General features: G+C 34.6%; 2 protein-coding genes and 1 pseudogene across 2 annotated transcripts; 1 reads left to right on the plus strand and 2 right to left on the minus strand.

Moving 5' to 3' along the window:
• The first annotated feature begins 7,779 nt into the window (after window positions 1-7,779).
• On the plus strand, window positions 7,780-8,217 carry LOC112680751 (protein ALP1-like). The gene has a single exon (XM_025550941.1). The coding sequence runs from the start codon at window positions 7,780-7,782 to the stop codon at window positions 8,215-8,217; it is 438 nt and encodes a 145-aa protein (XP_025406726.1).
• Window positions 8,218-18,110: 9,893 nt separating this feature from the next.
• Window positions 18,111-19,159, minus strand: LOC112680752. The gene is made up of 3 exons (XM_025550942.1): window positions 18,886-19,159; window positions 18,490-18,817; window positions 18,111-18,264 (listed from the first exon to the last, which is right to left on the minus strand). The coding sequence occupies exons 1-3, from the start codon at window positions 19,157-19,159 to the stop codon at window positions 18,111-18,113; spliced, it is 756 nt and encodes a 251-aa protein (XP_025406727.1).
• A 177-nt stretch (window positions 19,160-19,336) lies between these two features.
• LOC112680753 lies at window positions 19,337-20,337 on the minus strand (annotated as a pseudogene).
• Window positions 20,338-20,344: the final 7 nt, after the last annotated feature.

Below are 20,344 nucleotides of genomic sequence, written 5' to 3' on the forward strand. Positions count from 1 at the left end.
ACTTTAAAAATTAAATTTTTCCATTTGAAAAATCAAAATTCTAATGTATTAAAAATTTGTAATTTAAATTATTCAACAAACTATATTTTACCATACATTTCTACATTTTACCTTTTATATTTTAATAACAAACACAATTTTTGAACTTATGAATTATAATATTTACAATGGTACATTGTACATTCTTACATACCGATAGTCTCTTTTCTATGAATTTTGAAGTCTTAGCCACACTTTGAAAAAGATTTTCTAGAGCATCAATTTCATCTTTCTTGGAATCAATCACCTCCATTGGAACTGATTGAGATACATAAGTTACATAGATTTAAAATAGTAAAATCATATTGTAGTAAATTAGTTATTTAAAATATTTTATAAAGAAAATTATACACGATACCTCTGAAATAGGAGTAACCGGGATATTTTCATCATTTTGAACAAATTCATCTTCTAATAGTTTTTCAGAATCAATATTAATGATCTCCTTATTTACTATTGAATTTGAAATATTATTTTTCTAAAACAAAAAATGTTATATTAGGTACTAAGAGTTAAAACTGTTCCATGTGTATTGTGTATAACATAATAAACAACTACTAATGAACATATTTTAAATTTTTACATTCAAGTAAATATTATTTTTTTTCTCCTTTAAAGAAATAATGTTTATTTAATAAACAAATAGTAACATAATAACATGATTATTCATTACAATTTACAGATATAATAATATAATAGAAGGTATAATATACATATTTTAATAACAAACGCAACTATTGTTGAACTTAATAACAAAAGGTATATACCAAATCTCGCTTTTCTATGATTTTCGAAGTCTAAGCTGCACTTTTAAAAGGGTTTTCGGGAGTACCAACAAGTTTAATATTGACTGACTTTCCATAGTGTACTTTTTCTTCGTGTTGTTTTTTAAAATCGTTGTTAAATATACTGCCACATTTTAAACACACAACTTTTAAACAATTTATTTTACGGTTTCTTTTACACTAATTGTGTTGTCGCTTATTTTATAAATTGTATAATAAAAATGTATATCACAAAAAACAAAACTCGAAATAAATATGGACAACACAACCTTTCAATTTGAAAATTGAGACGCGTACAACTAAATAGCGACCCCAGACGGCTGACGGGAATGAATAATGATCCAAATTACAAAATTACCAAATATTCAATAACAATATTAATTAAATACTGTAAATAATATTAGTGATTTGTGAAACAATTTGATAAACAAATGAACAAATATACATTGATAAAGAATATATCACGTACGTTACCCCAGCCCCCCAATTTTTAATTTTGCAATTATTTTTGCACCAATAATTAGTGCTCAATTCCTGCCAATTCCTGCCATATTTTCAGAATTCCTGCTGTACCAGTTTTTCCAGAAATTTGAATTTTCTACGGGTGGGGCTGGGGTAACGTAACCCCAGCCCCACCTCAATTTTAAAGTTAACTTTTTACAATTATTTTTGTGCCAATAATTAGTGATCAATTCCTGCCAATTCCTGTCATATTTTCAGAATTCCTGCTGTACCAGTTTTTCTAGAAATTCGAATTTTCTACGGGTTGGGCCTGGGTAACGTAACCCCAGCCCCACCTCCACTTTAAATTTAACTTTTTACAATTATTTTTGTGCCAATATTTAGTGCTCAATTCCTGCCAAATTTTCAGATATCCTCTTGTACCAGTTTCTCCAGAAAGTCGAATTTTTTATGGGTGTGTATGTTTTTATGGATGACGTACCTTTGTACATAATTGCTCCAGAGAACACAATTTTTTTTACTATTGTTAAATATTGATATATTGATTCATCTGTAATATTATAATATTAATACAGTTAAGTGTAGTTTGTAATATTTTTTCAAAATGTATAATTTTACTGGCCCTTAAAAACGAACCGTTTTTAGGGGTTCAGTATAGGCAATTATATTAATACGTTCCTGCGAACCGAATATGTGTGTGCGTTGTAAATGATCGAAATGATCGTTAGTGCGGGTCGTCGCCTGTACCCGCCACCTACCTCTCTATCATAGACTATGATCGCATTGTTATTGCAATGCTAATTATAAATAAAATAATTTAAAAGAATAATGCTTAGATAGGTAAACATTATTATCTGTATTCTGTAATCGCGTTAGCCCATTATTACCCTGGTTGGGAACCTCTGAATTACGGTGTACAAAAACCAAAAAAAAACACACATCATAGTAAAATTAATAAATTCTTCACTTCGTTCAGAATCTAATTATATATGTGTGTAGGTATGGTATACTAATTCAGGTATTGAGAACGATTTACTATTATTTGTAATATAGATATAACAAAATTTTAAAAACTGTCGTTCAAACTTTACTCTCCAAAAATAGATCTAATTAATTTATAAAATAATTATATTTAATAATGGCATTCAATTTTAACACAGAGACACAAAATAAATAATAATTAATTTTTTGATTTAAATACTATTATCGTTATTTGTATTAATTGTTTGTGTTTCACATGAAGTTTCTACATTAGTAATTTTCTATTAAAAAAATAATGCTAATGTACTAAAATAAAATGTGATGTAAAATCACTAATAAACCAAATCAACTTACCTTATTCGATACATTTTCTTTTCTCAACGCTAATATTGCCTTTATTTTTATTTTTTTACTTAAATATGGCCTGAACTTTTTACCGAGATAATTTTTTTTATTCGTTTTTAAAACTAAATAAAGTATTAAAAAATTAACGTCAATTATATACAATTCCTAAAAAAAATTACGAGATTTCTGTATACTCAGGAGTTAGGACAACGATTGTAAAATAAAACTAAATATTATTCATTGATATAATGTTTACGCTGTTTTATATTATTCCTGTAAACAATTGCACCATAATAATCATTATACTATACACAACAGAAATGTTTAATAATTTATGTATTTCAGCTCTTATAAAATTTACAATAAATTTTTTTAAATTTTATTTAAAAAGTTAGATTAAAATGTATTTTAAATTGAATACAATATAAATTCAACAGGTACTATCGTCTGTTCTTTTACTTGGACTGGAATTTTTTTTAAATCGTCGTAATGCTCCCAATTTCTACATTCTCTTTTCATATAAGTTGTATAATGACCAATTGTATTTCTTAACAACTTGGCTGCCATGAGACCCGATTTGGGGTCTCACAAACTTTTACGTGGCTGCCACAAGTTTTTACAGCAAACTTTTCAAAAATTATATGGTACTTTACTTTATTATTTGATATTGAAATTTTACAGTTATTTTAGTGACATAAAATAAAAGAGTTTAGACAGGGTTTTGGATTTTTAGGACGTGAGATCTCATATTGTGTCTCATGGCACTGGGGATTGATTTTTTGATTGTTATGAAAATAACCATCTTACTGAGATTCAATATGAGATCTCAAAAACTTTTTTTTATTTTAACTGAGATTCCATTACAGATCTCAAAAATATTATTTTTATATAGAACCATTTACTATCATAAATGTAAATAAATATAGTTATATAAAATTTGAATTTTCTGTATATACTATATAATTAAGAATTAACCTGATTAGGTATTCATCTAAAAAGATAATTTCGATAATTAATTCGTCGTTTAGATTCATAATAAAAATTTCAAACATAAACTCATAAACATATAGTAAAGAATAACTTAAACACTTTTAGTGATATCAAATATCAACCATCAATCATTATTATGGTTTAAACTTTAAAATCACTATAGACATATTATATACACAACTTTTTGTTTATATATGTCTATGAAAATCACAGAATATGTTAACATTTATCAACCTTATCAAAATAATAATAATATATAAATTCATCGAGGTATAATACCTCGATGAAATAGTATAACGTATGATATTTGCGTAGTAAAAGTATATAGATTAAAAACAACATAACTCCTTCAAAAAAATTATTTTTACATGTGCTAATGATACCGGCGTGTGTTGGTCACACTGTAGAATGTAAATGCACTACAATAAACCCGATAAATTAGATTCCTAAAGAGATATCAATTTTCTAAAAACATATTACCTGAAATCCCAAATAGAATCTCGTGGCAGGGAATTGAAGTTTTGGTGAGACCCCATATAGGATCTCGTGGCAGGCAATTGAAGTTTTCAAAAAAATACGTGGCAGTCAAGTTTTCGGTTGTTGGAAAGCCAAGACTCCTCTTAATTCATATACTGTAGATTTTACTTTAACAATTTGCGGGATGTCACACAGCTTTGATAAATAAATGGTTGCTGCTTCACTACTGTGTAGGCTGGAAACGGCATCTTCACCTATTTAAATATTATACTAGATAGTTAATACAATTTTTCAACATACACGAGAATCAAAAAAAAAAATTAGTTATAAACATTTATTATTCACCTACCCAAAGAAGAATATCTATGAATATATGCATTTTTGAAACGTTATTTGTGATTTTTTTAAGACCACGGCAATCATTATGGCCACAAATTAAAAAGTCATCAACTAAACGCTCATCCAAGAAATTTTGTAATTTTTATAAATTATCATTAACATTAATTTGGAATGGCATAATTTTTCTTTTTATTATGTGATTACAAACTGAACAATCAGCAATTTCAATTGCTGATGGATAATTCTTCATTAAAGCGCCAATGACATGGCCAACAGTAAATTCACATACAACTAATGTAGTACAATATTCCATTTGTCTTTTTTCAACATTTAAATTGTTTAGAAGTAAATCAGCTCTATATGAATATGATTCAGATGATATCCCATTATTCAAAATTTTACAAATAAAGTTTATAAAATCCGATTTTTCAGAAATATCTAACATTTCTGAATATTTTTTACTGTCACAATATGATACCTATATTTATAAAAATAAATTTTTTTATTTAATATAATTTCATTAAACATTTTTTTGGTTAGGTTTGGTATTAGAGTTTTAAATAACTATTATATAAAAATATATTACAGTACATATTATAAAAATATATTCATAAATCAAGTACATTATTGTATATTATTGCTAATTATTATAAATTATAATTCAATGAACATAAAAAATTATACAAGAACATTTTTTAATATTTATGTATTATATATATATAAAATTGTTTACCATAATCAGTGACGCCAATGAGTCAGATGCACAAGTGTTATTGAATATAACTCTCCCTGGAAATGTATTTGTTTTACATCCTTTCAGTTCTTCAAACCTTGATTCATTTTTCAATAATGGTAACGTTTTCTTCATATTTGTGTTTCTTAGGGTCAAATATTTTAAATGTGGATTTGGAGTAAGATAGGAATTGTTTTTCCGCTGTTTTTTATTTTTTCGATTCCATTTTTCTTGAGCTTTATTTTCACAATTCATACTATCTGCTTCCATTAAAGAACAAACTGTACATAAACGCTCATTTTCTGTTCCTAGTTCGTGAGTTGAACACGTTGAAAAGTTATGTACAAGTTTTTTCAATTAGAACATTTATTTACACCAACCTTAGGAGGATTTCCTGAAAATATTAAGGAATAAATATTATAAAATTATTAATCATAAATTTGAATTTTTACCTGAAAATTGTATATTATTTTTAAAATTCATTTTTTTTGACAATTTAATAATTATAGAGATTCTTGTTAATTAACATTTATGAAATTAGACTATAAAATTAATTGATGAATTAATTATTGATCTATAAATTGAGTTATTTTTTACCTGCGCTACATAATGAACATTTCGGTATATACAATATATCCTTAGAATTATAATCAACGAAAGGTTCTTCAAAATCTAGCAATAATTTATGGTGTATGGCATGGTCTTCATTAGCTTCTTTCAAATCTGGAGATGGTATCGGTGTTTTATTTATAGATGCATCTTCATTTATTTTTTCCAATGCGGGGAATGAAATTGATGTTTGATCCAAGTCGTACTCTTCATTTTTTTTTTCAATATTTAGGGGTTACGTCTGCGTTTGGTATTTATCATTTTCTTCGGTAAATTGTTGTGATTTTTGGAGAAGAACTTGCGCGTTAGACGCTCGCAAAATAGAGGCAGTTTTTAATGACATAATATGATTTTCCAGGAATGTTTCTATATTTTTTGGCAAGTCAATATGTTTTAATGTCACAGTCTTAAGTTTTTTAAAGCTTGACTCTACTGCTGCTAAGCTAGATACTTCTTTTCCATAACCGAAAATTGGTATCATAACTCCCGACCAAAGTGGTAATAGTTTTGTGCATTTGATTAAGTGTGGAACTAAATTAGGTAAATATAATGGGTTTATTCCAGTTCCTTCTTTAATCAACATTTTACTTTCATTTTAAATCTCATTCGCCCACGATTGAAAAGGATTTTCAAATAAATCCAATCCTTCATTTTGTCGTTCATATTCATCTTCAATGATTTTTCTCGCATCATCTTCAGATTCTGTTATAGCTATTAATTCATCAAACTGAGTTTTAAAATCAATAAAACCATATGACGTAGCTGAAATTAAATTTTTTTTATGTTTTTCACATGGAGTGTCTTCGCCATGAATATCAAGACCATCAGTTTCATTTGTGAAAACTACAAATAATGATAGTAAAATAGATCGAATTTCTGTAAGAGACTGGCTTTTAATTAGAAATCCCATTGTGCGAAGAATGACTTCCCGAACTCTTCGTACAACAGATTTTAATGGCATCCATTTGCTTATAGTTTTTATAAAATGTGCAATATAAATTCGTACAAAGCATGTGGGAACCCAATAAGATTGTAATGCTACATCTCCATTGAGTAGACTTGCACATGCTCTAATATAATCTTGAAGCGAAGAATACTGTGTAAAACATTTAACAATGGCTGATAAAAGTGCTAAAGATTGATCGCAAACTGTCTGTTTTGGAACAGTTACATCATGATTCAACCAATTTAAAAGCCAATTTGAAATTGCTACGGTTGTATATCTTTCGCTTAACATATTTGTAGCGGTAAAACTATATTTTATTTGTTCGTCATAAACAAGACCTTCATACAGAAATATGGTACTAGTTTTTTCAGAATTCAGTTTTTAAATTATTTATTAATTAATTTATTAATTAATTAATTAATTAATTATTTATTAATTGTGTTGGACCACCTCTAACAAAATTCGAACCAGAAAAATACGTTCGATCTTGGTTATTGAATGGTCGACATTCAGCTGATGATACCGCAAGTCGTAAAAGAAACCAAAAGTGTGATAAGACATATGAATCATTGTGGAAGTTATTGTAAAAAAAATTGTATTGATGCTGTACTTTTTGAGTTATAAATATAAAATTTAAATAAAAATAAGTTTATAAATTATAAGTAGTTCTTTAAACATTTTATATTTATATTTTTATTTTATATAATATATACATACATATTCGTAAGTAAGTAAAAGAAGATAAAAATATATTTAAATTTTTAAAAGGGCTGAAATTTTAAAGTGACTTTCATAAAATAGTAGATAAAACTTATATATTATTAAAAAAGGGTTAGTATTTGAGGAAGAAGAAATTTTAATTTTAGTTGGGTGAAGCCCCCAATTCTATGATATGTACTCAAAAAAAAAGCGTTCCGGTTCAGAAAATTTTCCATTTCGAGCACTGATTTTACCAAAAATGGAACTATCCAAATTGTATTGGAAGTATAGATGGTAAAAATATCAGAGTTCGATGTCCGAAAAATTCTGGTAGTATGTTTTTTAATTACAAACAATACTATTCAATCGTTTTAATGGCTATTGCTGATGCAAATTATAAATTCATAATAGTAGATGTAGGAGGTTATGGAAAAGATAACGATGGCGGTATTTTATGCGCTTCAAATATATATCACTGTCTTGAAAACGAATCGTTAAAAATCCCAAGTGAGAAAAAATTTCCAAACTCAAATGTAAAAGTTCCACATGTTTTTATTGGTGATGAAGCATTTCCACTGCGTAATTATTTTATGCGACCATTTCCTAGATATCAATTACAAGATGCTGATAAGATGTACTACAACTATAGACATGCTAGAGCCAAGATGACTGTTGAATGTGCTTTTGGTATTGCTTCATCAAAGTTTCGTATTCTTTTAAAAGCTATTGAAACAAAAATAGAAAATGCCGATCATATTGTTAGATCAATCTGTGTTCTACACAATATTTTAATTGATTTGGAAAAAATATAATAGATACTGAATATTTGGCTGGTGCTGGAGATTTAAACACAAATATTACAGAAAGGCGTAGAACTTCAAGAGCTAACAATAGGGCAACTCAAACAGCGATAAATATTCGAAATAAATTTGTAAATTTTTTTGTGGAAAATTAAATTTAATTTAAAATTGTGTATGTCGTATAATATATTGTTGTAAGCAAATAAAATAAATATTATATAAAGTTAATAATTTATTTTGTAATTTATTTATTTTATTTTTTATTAAGTATCACTATTTATATAATTATATCAAAACTACCTACTGTATTAGGCATATCTTAAATAAATACTATAGATACTTACTATTTAATTTTAATTTCTTGGCTATGTCATTCCACGATTTATCCGTAGTATATCGATCACGATACTTTTTGTCCCATTTATTCCATAGAACTGAATGTTTCTGAATTTTGGATATTAATAACTCCATTTTTTTAAATAATATTATTTAAATATTATTTAAAAAAATAGTAAATAATTATTGTATATAATTATTTTAGTTTGTGAATGTACTGTTTGTGTAGTGCTGTTACCTACTAAATTACTATATCGGTGGTCTATTACGAAATGACTAGCCATCTGGATATAATAATATATTATAGGAATAATATAATGTAGATTTTATTCCGATTGTCGTATGTTAACGACGGTTAGTGTTTGGGAAAAAACGTCCGTACACCGAACCATCCAATAATAAAATATTATTGTATTATAAATAGTGTATAGAGTGTTAATAATAGTTATAAATAGTCGATTATTTGTAGTACGTAGTCGTCACTCATCAGTCAGTTGTGTTCATTACTAGTAGACACTCAATTTATAATAATATAATATCGTATTTTAGCACTCGATCGACGTTGATTTAATATCAAACGCATTATCGCATACGGCGAAAACAAATTATTTTGTTTTTCAAATTTGCGTCCGATCCGTCCGTTAACGGATTATCGCATTTGCCGCACACTTTGGACAGTTGTATTAATTTATATATATTTGTTTTTATTTCTCGACGGATTATCGCATCGGACGTATTTAACGGACGCCACGTAGGACACGCCGTTAATTGTCAGACCCTCCGGATGCGGTAAGACGAATTTACTCTACACTCTGTTGACCGACGTTAACGATATAAGATTTCATAACATATATATTTATTCGAAATCGTTGGATCAACCCAAATATAGAATGTTAGGCGATATTCTAAAAGATATGCAAGGTGTTCGATTGTTCACGTTCTACGAAAACGACGAGGTTATCACGCCGGAAAAAGCACTGCCAGATTCGGTGTTCGTGTTCCACGACGAAATATGCGAGAGTCAAACTATCGGACGGTCGTATTTCTCGCGCGGTCGACATAATCGAATCGACGTGTGCTACCTGGCACAATCTTACGCCCGCGTGCCGAAACACCTTATCCGGGATAACAGTAATTTCATAGTATTGTTCAAACAGGACGAGATCAATTTGAAACACGTTTACACGGAACACTGTTCGGGCGACATGAAGTATTCGGATTTCAGAGATTTTTCACGAGTCGTTGGGCCCATGGACGGTTCGATTTTATCGTTATAAACAAGGACTGCGAATGAGATAAGGGTCGGTATAGACATGGGTTCGATACGTTTGTCGTTATATAAAACGACGTCTCCAGTGCATTGCAACAGTCAAAGCAATGACTTCCGAAGGTGTACTAATAGCCGAATTAGCCGAGGCAAAGGAGAATATCAGACGTAAATACTCGACGTTGAAACACGGTGAGGCCGATGCTCGTGCCATTGTCGCGCAAACTTTGAAACCTATAATCGATCCGTTGGAAAAAATATCGTCAAACGGTAAGACCGATTACAAGGAGGACGAGGAGCAGAACGTTGAAAACGAGACAGAATTTTCGAATAATCCAATTTCGGTGGATATCGAAAGCTGGTTTCGTTCGCAGGCCAAAGACAGAACGTACGGTCCGAAAAAACTATCGAACGGCACTATCAAGCTGGGCGACAAAGAAATTAAATTCGTCGGGAACACGTTAGTTATCGGGGGCATCACACGCCTTCTTACACCGGGGCTCGTAAGTTTGCTGTTTTCCAAATATCCGTATCGATATACCGCTCAAGAATTGGAAACATATAAATCGATATTGGTTCAGACATCGGCGCACTTGACGTTAGACGGGACAAAGATTAAAACTGGAGGGGATAAATATAAAAATATTATTACCAAATTGTTTACGTCCGGCGGCGGTGGACTGTCTGTGAGGTTACAGAAACATAATTCTCTAGTCTATTGGAACGACCCGAATGAACTTGTCGACCGACTTCGACTTCTATTGGCAACACGGTCCGCGGGCAATACGGGGGTTTCGAACGAGATACTGTCCATTTACGAAGAATTACATGAAGCGGGGGTAATAAGGAGAATTCCCGACGATGTCTAAAAGTGAGATCGTGTACGATTTGCATAAAGCGGCGAGAAAAAATTATACCAGGCGTGCGGTCAACGTGTACGGAAAAAACGATCTGTGGCAAGCCGATCTCGTGGAGATGATACCGTACGCCGGGGAAAACAAAGGTTTCAAGTACATATTGTGCGTCATCGACTGTTTTACGAAATTCGCCTGGGCACTAGCGTAAAAAACGAAAACCGGTACGGAAGTTGCAAAAGCTTTTGCACGGATATTACGCGATCGCTCGCCCCCGAAACTATTGCAGGTGGATAACGGCAAAGAATTTTATAGTAAAACATTTGACACCCTAATGACAAAGTATACAATTAAAAAGTATTCAACGTTCAGTACGACCAAAGCGTGTATCGTGGAACGGTTCAACTGGACTCTGAAGGGGAAAATTTTCCGAGAGTTTACCGCCAGAGGTTCGCACAAATGGGTCAGCATTCTACCCGTGTTGATGCGCATGTACAATAATTCGAAACACAGGACTGTGGGTATGACGCCCACGCAAGTGGACGAAACGCCCGCTTCGATTGTATTGCGTAATCAGCGAGGTGATATCCCGGGGAAAATATCTAGATAGGTAGTAGGTGATAATGTCCGTATAAGTATACGGAAAGGTGTTTTTACCAAAGGATATCTGGCCAACTGGTCCGCGGAAATATTTACTGTCGCCAGAGTAAATAAAACGTCTCCTGTAACGTATGGCCTGAGAGATTATACCGGCACGCCAATTTCGGGCTGTTTTTATTCCGAGGAATTGTCGAAAACCATGTACCTAGACGATTATTTAGTCGAAAAAATTATCCGGAGAAGGGGAAATCGTTTGTTCGTCAAGTGGTTGGGATTCGATGACTCGCACAGTACCTGGATAAAAGCGAGTGATATGCGAGGATAACATCAGTATCGCTATGAACGTGTTTGGCGCAACTACGGATGGCGAGAGGAGAAAAGCCGTGACCAGAATCAAGGAAAACAACGAAATATTCATAACTGACGTGGAAAAAATTCAGAAGCAACAGGAAAGTATCAAAACGCTTTTGGAAAAAGGAATCGACACCCAGGACCAGATAAACAGTATTAGAACATTGTGCGACGGACTTCAATCCCGATTTGCCGATCCTTTCGCGCAGCATCTGATCGAGACCGCGGATCGATCGAAATCGATAAATAACATAATTTTCAAACTATCAAGTCGTGTGAATTCTCTCGAAGCATATATAAAAGATAGAGCATAATACGTAAAACTATTACGATGACCATTGTGGATGTTCAGTGCGTTCTCGGCGTGCATAGTAGATATTTTGTAAAAGAAATGTCCGTAGTGGACACGGAGACGTGGACCAGTCAACATTGAATATTCAAACATACGTCTATTGTTCAAGACGAGAAATCGCAAAGGGCCAACCGATGGCTGAAGCGGTACTTTCATGGATTTTCTCTGGAACACGGAGACGTGGAGTACGGTAAAATCAATCGGATTTTGAACTCGATGAAATTCGACCTATGTACGTGAAAGGATTGCAGAAACAACAGATGTTGCAAGAGTTCGTGCCGCACATCGAGGTCATCAATTTACAAGAACTAGGATGCCCGCGGCTCAACCAAATGCAGTCCGACGACACTTTACCTCGGTATATTTTCCACAAAGATATGAATTCAAAACAATGTACATTCTACAACGTTTACGCATTACGCAAATGGTTTATTAATAACACATAAAACTTGTATGTATTGTACAAATGTTTGTTTATATATTTTTTTTCCACAACTCTGTTCATCATCAATAAAGACGAATCACCAAATATTACTACTGTGTATTATTTATATTATTATTAACCTTTTTTTTTTTTTTTTATATTCATTATGATAAGTCGACTCGTGGACACATTGCACGAGGAAGGTGATCTATATATATATATATAATATAGGCCGATCTAATATATATATATGTATGTACTCCGGGATAAGACGAGTCGAGCTCTGGGTAAAGGAGACAAGGAGAACTATTGTTCTACCTTAGAGGTTACCCATTAAATTAATAAATATATAGAATGAAAAACAGTTTGTATATACGATAAGAAAATATGTTTATTTCGAAAACTCCACATTAAAGGCATGACCTAGTTTCCCTTTATATATCAGCTGTAGATGGTCTTCCACCGGCCACTGATTGTACGATGTGATCTCATCCGGACTCATCTTGATCATCTTGGCAGGAATACATCAATGTGACCAATATCACCATCCTCGAGCGTGTACACAACCGCGGGTCCGAATTTTGTAGCGACCTCCGTAAACTTTACTATATGGTACTTCTCGCCCATGACGAGTTCACTCATGGATACGGTTCTCGTACTGCATTTTTTATTTAGAGCATTCAATAACGAGTCCATGGCCTATTATGAACATGATAAAATTATGAGTATATGAATTTCACACATAAATAATATATTATAATAAATATTAAATATATATAATTATTTATTTATTTATTTATTTATTTATTAATTTACGGAATTAATGTTCCTTATTTAGTACAGTACACAATAATAATTCGGTAAAATAAGATAGCTAACATATACAAGGGGCGATTGCCTAAAATACAGCAGAATTACAGGTACAGTAAATATAAAATAAAATAATTAGGACACAAGTAAAATTACATACAATAAATGTACAAAAATAACACAATTTAAGGTAAACTGAGAAAGGAGGGGTCCTCGTTAGCCAACCGCATCATGCGGTCAATTGGTTTGTTTTTACCGTAATTGGTACAGTGGAGAGGTACAGTAAAAGGAACTCAAGACCTTGTGGCCCGATGTGGAACTTTAAAGTTTACTTGGACGAGCAGTGAAGGGGCATTTAATGAACCATCGATTAACTTTTTTAAAAAGACCAGATTAGCTTTAACGCGCCTATCTGCTAAAGATTTAAGGCTAAGTGCGCGCAATACTGGAGTATAGTCATGAGGAGGATGGACAATTTTTAGCATGTAAGCTGCAGACGACAGAAAGCGCCTTTGTACTCGCTCTAAGTGGCAAGAATCAATTACCATAAATGGGTCCCAGAGCACAGACGCATACTCTAGCATGCTTCGGACTAAAGAGCAATAGACAGTCTTGAGAGATCCAGACAGTTTGAACTCATTCATGGTGCGCATTACGAAGCCAAGCGATTTGAGGGCTCGGCAGCAGATGGAGTCAATGTGAGGGCGGAAGTTCAGGTCGGCAGTGAAAAGAACGCCCAAGTCGCTATTGCTTGTAACTCTATCAATCACTGAACCATTGATAGTGTAAGAATAATCGATTGCCAACCGGCGCCTGGTGAAGGACATAGCTTTGCATTTATTAGTATTAAATTGGAGGCCAAGAGTGCTAAACCATAAGCTAATGGAATCTAATTCATTCTGAAGGGCGAGACAGTCAGCTTCAGATTCGATTTTTCGGAAAAGTTTCAGGTCGTCTTCGAACATAAGGAATCTACAATTAGGAACAGCCTTCGTAATTCCATTTATAAATAACGAAAAAAGCAGGGGAGACAAGTGACCACCTTGGGGAACACCAGATGGAACAGGAACGACAGCAGATTTTGATCCAAGCACTTTAACCCACTGGACACGATCGGACAGGTATGATTTAAACCAGGACAAAATAGGTTCGCCAAAACCGGACTTATAGAGGATGTCAATTAGGATAGCGTGGTCGACACGGTCAAATGCTTTCACAAAATCAGTGAAAATCACGTCTACCTGGGAGCGATTTTCAAATGCCTCAAGGAAAAAATTATTAAACACAATTAGGTTCGAAGTGGAAGAACGTCCAGGTCGGAAACCATATTGTTCGTCGACTAGTACAGAGTCAACCGAGGGCTGAATGGATTGCAGTACTAGGTGTTCGAAAAGCTTGGCAATATGACTTAGAATCGAGATGGGTCGATAATTCGTGACGTTAGATTTGTCACCAGATTTAAACACAGGGGTGACTGAGCTGATTTTAAGCAATGATGGAAAAATTCCATCATCCATTGAACGCCTGAAGAGTAACCATAAAGGAAAACAGAGGACAGATCTGATGTTATACAAAAAGGTCCCAGATAGACCATCAGGGCCAACGGAGTGTACATTTTTTAGTGCAGCTAACTCGTTCTCGACATCTTCGATACCAAAGATGCAGTCAGAAGGTAAAGTATGATACGCAAATGGAATAACAGGTAGGCTACTTGCTGAGGAAGACACATATACTGAGTTAAAGTAAGATGAGAAAAGACTGGAGATGGATTCAGGACCAGTGGCACTTAGATCATTGAGGTGGACAGAGTTGGGAATACCATTGTTAGATCTACGCTTACGTACAAAGTCTCAGAATAAACGAGGATTAACATTGAGCATGTTTTCAGTGTTATCCAAAAATGTTTTATAGCATTTTTTATAATAATACTTATACTGAGCGCGCAGGTTAGAGAACTTATTGTAGTCAACAGGATTACGTGATGCTTTGTATTTAGCGTGCATTTCTTTCTTGGAAAAAACAATGTTCTTTAGATTTTTAGAGAACCAAGATGGAAATTTAGAAGGTTTGAAAACAATTAAGGGTACAAAACTTGTAACACAGTAATGTAATGCATCGTACAATGCACACGTAGCAGAATCAATATCGGTTGTTGTTAAGGTTTCTAACCAGTTAAACGATGATAAGAAGACACTAATACGAGGATAACAGGCTTTACGAAAATTAAAATATTTATGACAACTATCAATAGAAGGTAAGTCATCTACAAAAGTAAGCATAATATCTAAGGCTGGGTGGTAAGGATCACAAGGAACCACCCCAGTAACGGATTTCTCTATATTGATCCGAGAATCATTGGAAAAAACTAGATCAAGGAAATTACCATTAGAGTTGGGTATGAGATTTAGTTGGAAAAAATTATTATATGCGAAAACGTCAGGAACACAGTGGATTGCAGGGCCAGAGGAAGAATAAATTAAGCCAAAATTGTCATTAGACCAGGATAGGTCAGGAAGGTTAAAATCACCAGAGAAAATAAATACGGAACCAGGATTAGCGTTGATAATATATTGAACAGCAGACATAAAGGACTCATATACCGGGATAGGGCTATTAGGAGGAATGTATACGGAACAAACAATATAAGCAGTATTATTTACATAAAATTTAACGAATAAATATTCAACATTGTTAATGAGTGCAGGTAACAAGTTATGGACCACATCGTTACGAATGGCAACGAGAACTCCTCCTCCTCTACTAAAACTACTGGATTGACTACTTCTATCACACCTAAATACAACATAGTTGTGTAAACCTAATTCCGTGTCTTGGAAGCTATTAGTAAGCCACGTTTCAGTTAAACAAATGAAAATATAATTAAACACAGCAACATTACATTTAAAAAGTCTAAGTTTGGTTCTTAGACCTCTACAGTTTTGATAGTAGCCCATGGGTAGCTTCACTCCTTGGCTGATAAGTTTTTCGGGGTGTTTCACAACACCAGATCTGGAAGTGGGTGAAGCGTACGCCACACTAAGAGGAGGACAGGTAGACGAACATGAAGATATCAGTTTTTTGGAGTTGCGTCTTGAATCATCTCAGGAGCAAGACGACCCCAAAAACGTTTGACCATTACACCATCGGGCCAGAATGCAGGATCGAGGACAATATCCAGCTTCTCAGCAGGCAGACGAATATGGAACGAAGAGTATGATGGGTGTCTTGTAACCATTTTGCTGATGGTCACGTCTGAGTAACCATTGAACAATTCAGATTCTAGCAGGGCAGTTGTAACACTTGGATCAAGCCTCGAGACAAAAATATCAACATGCTTACGCACAGGCACTGATAACAGCTTGGAAGATGAGTTCTTTAAAGAACCAACAATGAATTTAGATTTTACAGACGAAGATTGACTGGCAGTCAATAGGTTTGTGGGTTGAGTAGAACGGGGACCCGTAACCGAGTTCGGGTGTACAACAACTGGCAGTTTAATGAGTTGAGTATTTGATTTGGGAATTTGGGCATTAGGTGCCGCATTGAGGTGGTTGAGCTTATCATGTACCTTAGCGTTACTAAGAGCTACGGATTTTAGCTCCACGACCACGGATTGGAGAATATTAGCAATATTTATTGAGTTTCCATGCGAAGGCGATACAGGATCAGAAGAAGAATCTTTTAAAAACTTTGACAAGTCGTCACTCAGCTTCACACCGGCGGGCAGAGTCTGCGCCACTATATAGTCAACGAGCATGCTTTTAGTCCATTTGTTTAACTCGGAAGAAAGAAGATCATTGTTTTGAGTCATTTTGCGTTTTCGACTAACTGGTGAAAACGTGCGGATAAACAAAGGACAAAATAAGGTGCCTTAGCAAAAATAAATAGGCCAAATAATTTGCACCCGGTGTAATAACAAAGATAGGCGGCGACCTTGGCACGTGCCGAATTCGAATTACGAGATAGCCTCCACGGGTCGACGCTGCTTATCGATGTCGATAAGAATTCAACCGTAATTAGGTGATAGTATAAACTTATAATAAATTATTACCTTTCAACAATGCGCACAAATTAATTAAAAATTGACTGAAAGTAAAAAATTAAGAATAAATAACAAACAGACTGACTCGAAAGCGACACCAGTCGAAGCACGCACTTTTCCGGATTTAGTGAACTAATAAACGTAAAAAACGGGTAACTAGTTTCGAAGGAAACTTAAAAACGGGCACAGAGCGTTGATTATAGTCTGACAATATGTATCATATTATATAATATATATTATGTCCGATTAGTTATCTATCAATATTTTATGATAACTCACTGTGTGAAACAAACGTCTGTCTTTCGCGGTGCGGACTGGTGTCGTGATGCTGATGTCGGTGCTGGTGATGATATCGTCGGTACTGGTAGCTGGTGCTGGCAGCGGTAGTATGCTTCAGGGATACGCTGTAGAGTGTGGTAAGCGAGTAGAACACTGTTCACTGAAGACGATTACTGCACACTGTTTTCGAACACATTGAAACCATGGGTATTTAAGCCCGAGAAAATGTGCACCTCTTCTATTTCAGCACGTCGATTTTCACTAGTAATGTCATCAATTCTTTCCATAGTTTACTTAAGTATTGTCTAATAACTTCGACCTCGTCTCATTAAATCAGTCATTAGACGGTACTTAATTTCGTTTGCGAAAACATTAATTATATTTTTATGACAAAAATAATGTAACTCATATTCACATCTACTCGATATATTATAGTGTGTGTGTGTGTATGTGTGTGTGCATGTGGTAAACAACTCATTAGAAACAATATTGACAAGGAAAAAGTGAAATTTATTATTTACATGCAATTTATTTTTAAAGTATTATTACATAAAGTCTATAAAATATAATAAATAATATAAAATACAATATCACTCGCGTAGCGCGTAATGACCGTACGCGCGCGTTCGTACTCGATCATCGCAAACAACACGTTTGTCGTCGAAACGATTAAGAGTTATTTTCATGGTCTTAATCGTTTTAACACAGTGTTTGAACGATCGGATTGATGCATTTTCTCTATACGGTGTGTACGGTGTATACGAAGGAAGTGGTGTCGGGAAAAACGTTACGCCAGCAATGTTGGCGGCGGTGGCGGCGGCGGCATTCCCGTGTATCGTTTCGACGACCGATCGGGCCATCAGACGCGCACGCCGTTTCATCTCCACGTCCTTCTACCCATCGTCGTCGCCGAAATCACCGTCGTCGAAATCATCATCGTCAGTACCGAGCTCCTCGCTTTCGTCACCGACACCAGTGCTCTCGTCCTCAAACAGACAGCGCTTGTGGTCTTCGAACGTCATGTGATTGCGAACCACATGCCCACGAATACCATTGGCCATGAGTTTCTCATCCCCATCGATTTTGTACGCGTAAGATTTCGCGCGGAGTGCAATGAACTCGTACATAGTACGCCCGGCTGTTTCATCCTTGAACAACCCCGGTATTTTCTTACGCGTACCGACGTAGCAGGCATGTGTGACGGGGAGGTTCGAGGTGTCCATCCGTTCGAGGAGCGTGGGGTTGTCCACCAGGTCCTTGTAGAAATCGTCTGTGTTCACTCGATACACCAGGGAATCTGGTTATAAGTCACGTTATACGTTAGATATATGAGTGCGAATAATATTTATTATATCAAAAACTGACCTGTATCCATATACATTAGTCTAATCGAGTCGTTATAATGTCGCCGCATCACATTGTAATGATAGTCGTACATTAACTCCTTGCTTATTTCCAGGACGGCGAATCCTATATAAATAGGTTTGGAGAAATGCACGTCCCTCTTTTGCAATGATACGGCTGCCAGATTCTCATTGTACGAGGTTACGTGTTTGAACGTGGGCCTGTTGATTAGTTTCCGCATTCGACGTGGAAACGAAACCAATTCCATGGAAATACGATTTCGAACGCATTCCATAGTTTTCCCGGCAAATTCGAATAATAATAATAATAATAACATTATGTAGTACGATTAATGATAATGGCGAGATGTCTGAAATATTTACCGAACACCGCATTATTAAGTAGTTTGAAAAAATCACGTTCAAATTCATTGCCAACCTTCTTTCTCATCTCGATATTTAAATTTATATGTTTAGCAAGCCAAAGCTGACTGTCGGAATTCCAACACCCTATGAACCTATAATTTATTGAGTTAATATGTATATAGACAGCACACTTTTCACGTGATTTGATTCCGGTGAAAATATGTATTATATATATATACATATATTACTTTTTCCACTATCAGTCCATTAGCAATGGCTTGCTTTAAATTTCGATAGTGCACAATATATCGTTCTTTTTGCTCCAACGTGGCAAGTAATTTATTAACTTTCGAGCCCGGTGGTATGGCATTCCGAGGTAAGAAGGGCAGATCGTTGTGCGCGTCATGTAGGTTAGGCTGTCTGGGTAAGCGATAATGACCTCGTAGATACGCCCAACGTCGGATTTTTCAGTCGTACCGTCCAGCAACTCCTGGGAGCGATTCAAATCTCCCTCGTACCACTTGAACCCCCCGTAGGGCTTGTATTCTCCCATGGCGTACCCGTACAAGTTGTTACCTGTAACGATTCAAAGTTAGTAATATAAGTAATTGAATAAATGACGTATATTTACAGTCCTGATAGACGAGCCATGACGGAGGCTTCGTGGCATCGTACCTCGGCGTTTTCGGGTTGTTGGCCCGACAGTATCGCTCACTTGCCTGAACCAACCTCCTTCTGATACCTTGTTCCACGAATAACACCATATCGTAATCCGTTGGTAATTCCAGTGAAACGCCCGTATACCTTAGCATAGCGTCGAACGTAAACCCCGGTGCCGTATAATAATATACGGGGGGGTCGAGGTTGACATGCAGAGGTCTCGGAAGTTCTCCATCACGTCGGTCAGAAGTAGAACGTCCACCTTTAGGTAAAGGTCGCTGTAGTCGCCGAGGGTTGCGCAGTTGAAATGGCTCCACACCTCAGTCGCGTGCACGTAGTCCTCATCACTAACGTGCCTCTCGTTCAACACGCTGTAGAACTCACGTTTCGATGGCATGACGGTCTCCTCGAGTCTCGACCATTTGTCGGAATACTCGTACGGAAACACACCCTTT

The sequence above is a fragment of the Sipha flava genome, unplaced genomic scaffold, assembly GCF_003268045.1.
Source record: "Sipha flava isolate LNK unplaced genomic scaffold, YSA_version1 18054_pilon_pilon, whole genome shotgun sequence".
NCBI lineage: Eukaryota > Metazoa > Arthropoda > Insecta > Hemiptera > Aphididae > Sipha > Sipha flava.

Excerpts from the sequence above, each read along its gene's own strand:
- LOC112680751 (XM_025550941.1), top strand. The coding sequence starts at position 7,780 with ATGGCTATTGCTGATGCAAATTATAAATTCATAATAGTAGATGTAGGA.
- LOC112680752 (XM_025550942.1), bottom strand. The coding sequence starts at position 19,159 with ATGGAATGCGTTCGAAATCGTATTTCCATGGAATTGGTTTCGTTTCCA. Across the intron at positions 18,818-18,885 it reads ACTAATGTATATGGATACAG|ATTCCCTGGTGTATCGAGTG; the intron begins GTCAGTTTTTGA and ends ACTTATAACCAG. Across the intron at positions 18,265-18,489 it reads GAGGACGAGAGCACTGGTGT|GTATAGAGAAAATGCATCAA; the intron begins CGGTGACGAAAG and ends ACCGTACACACC.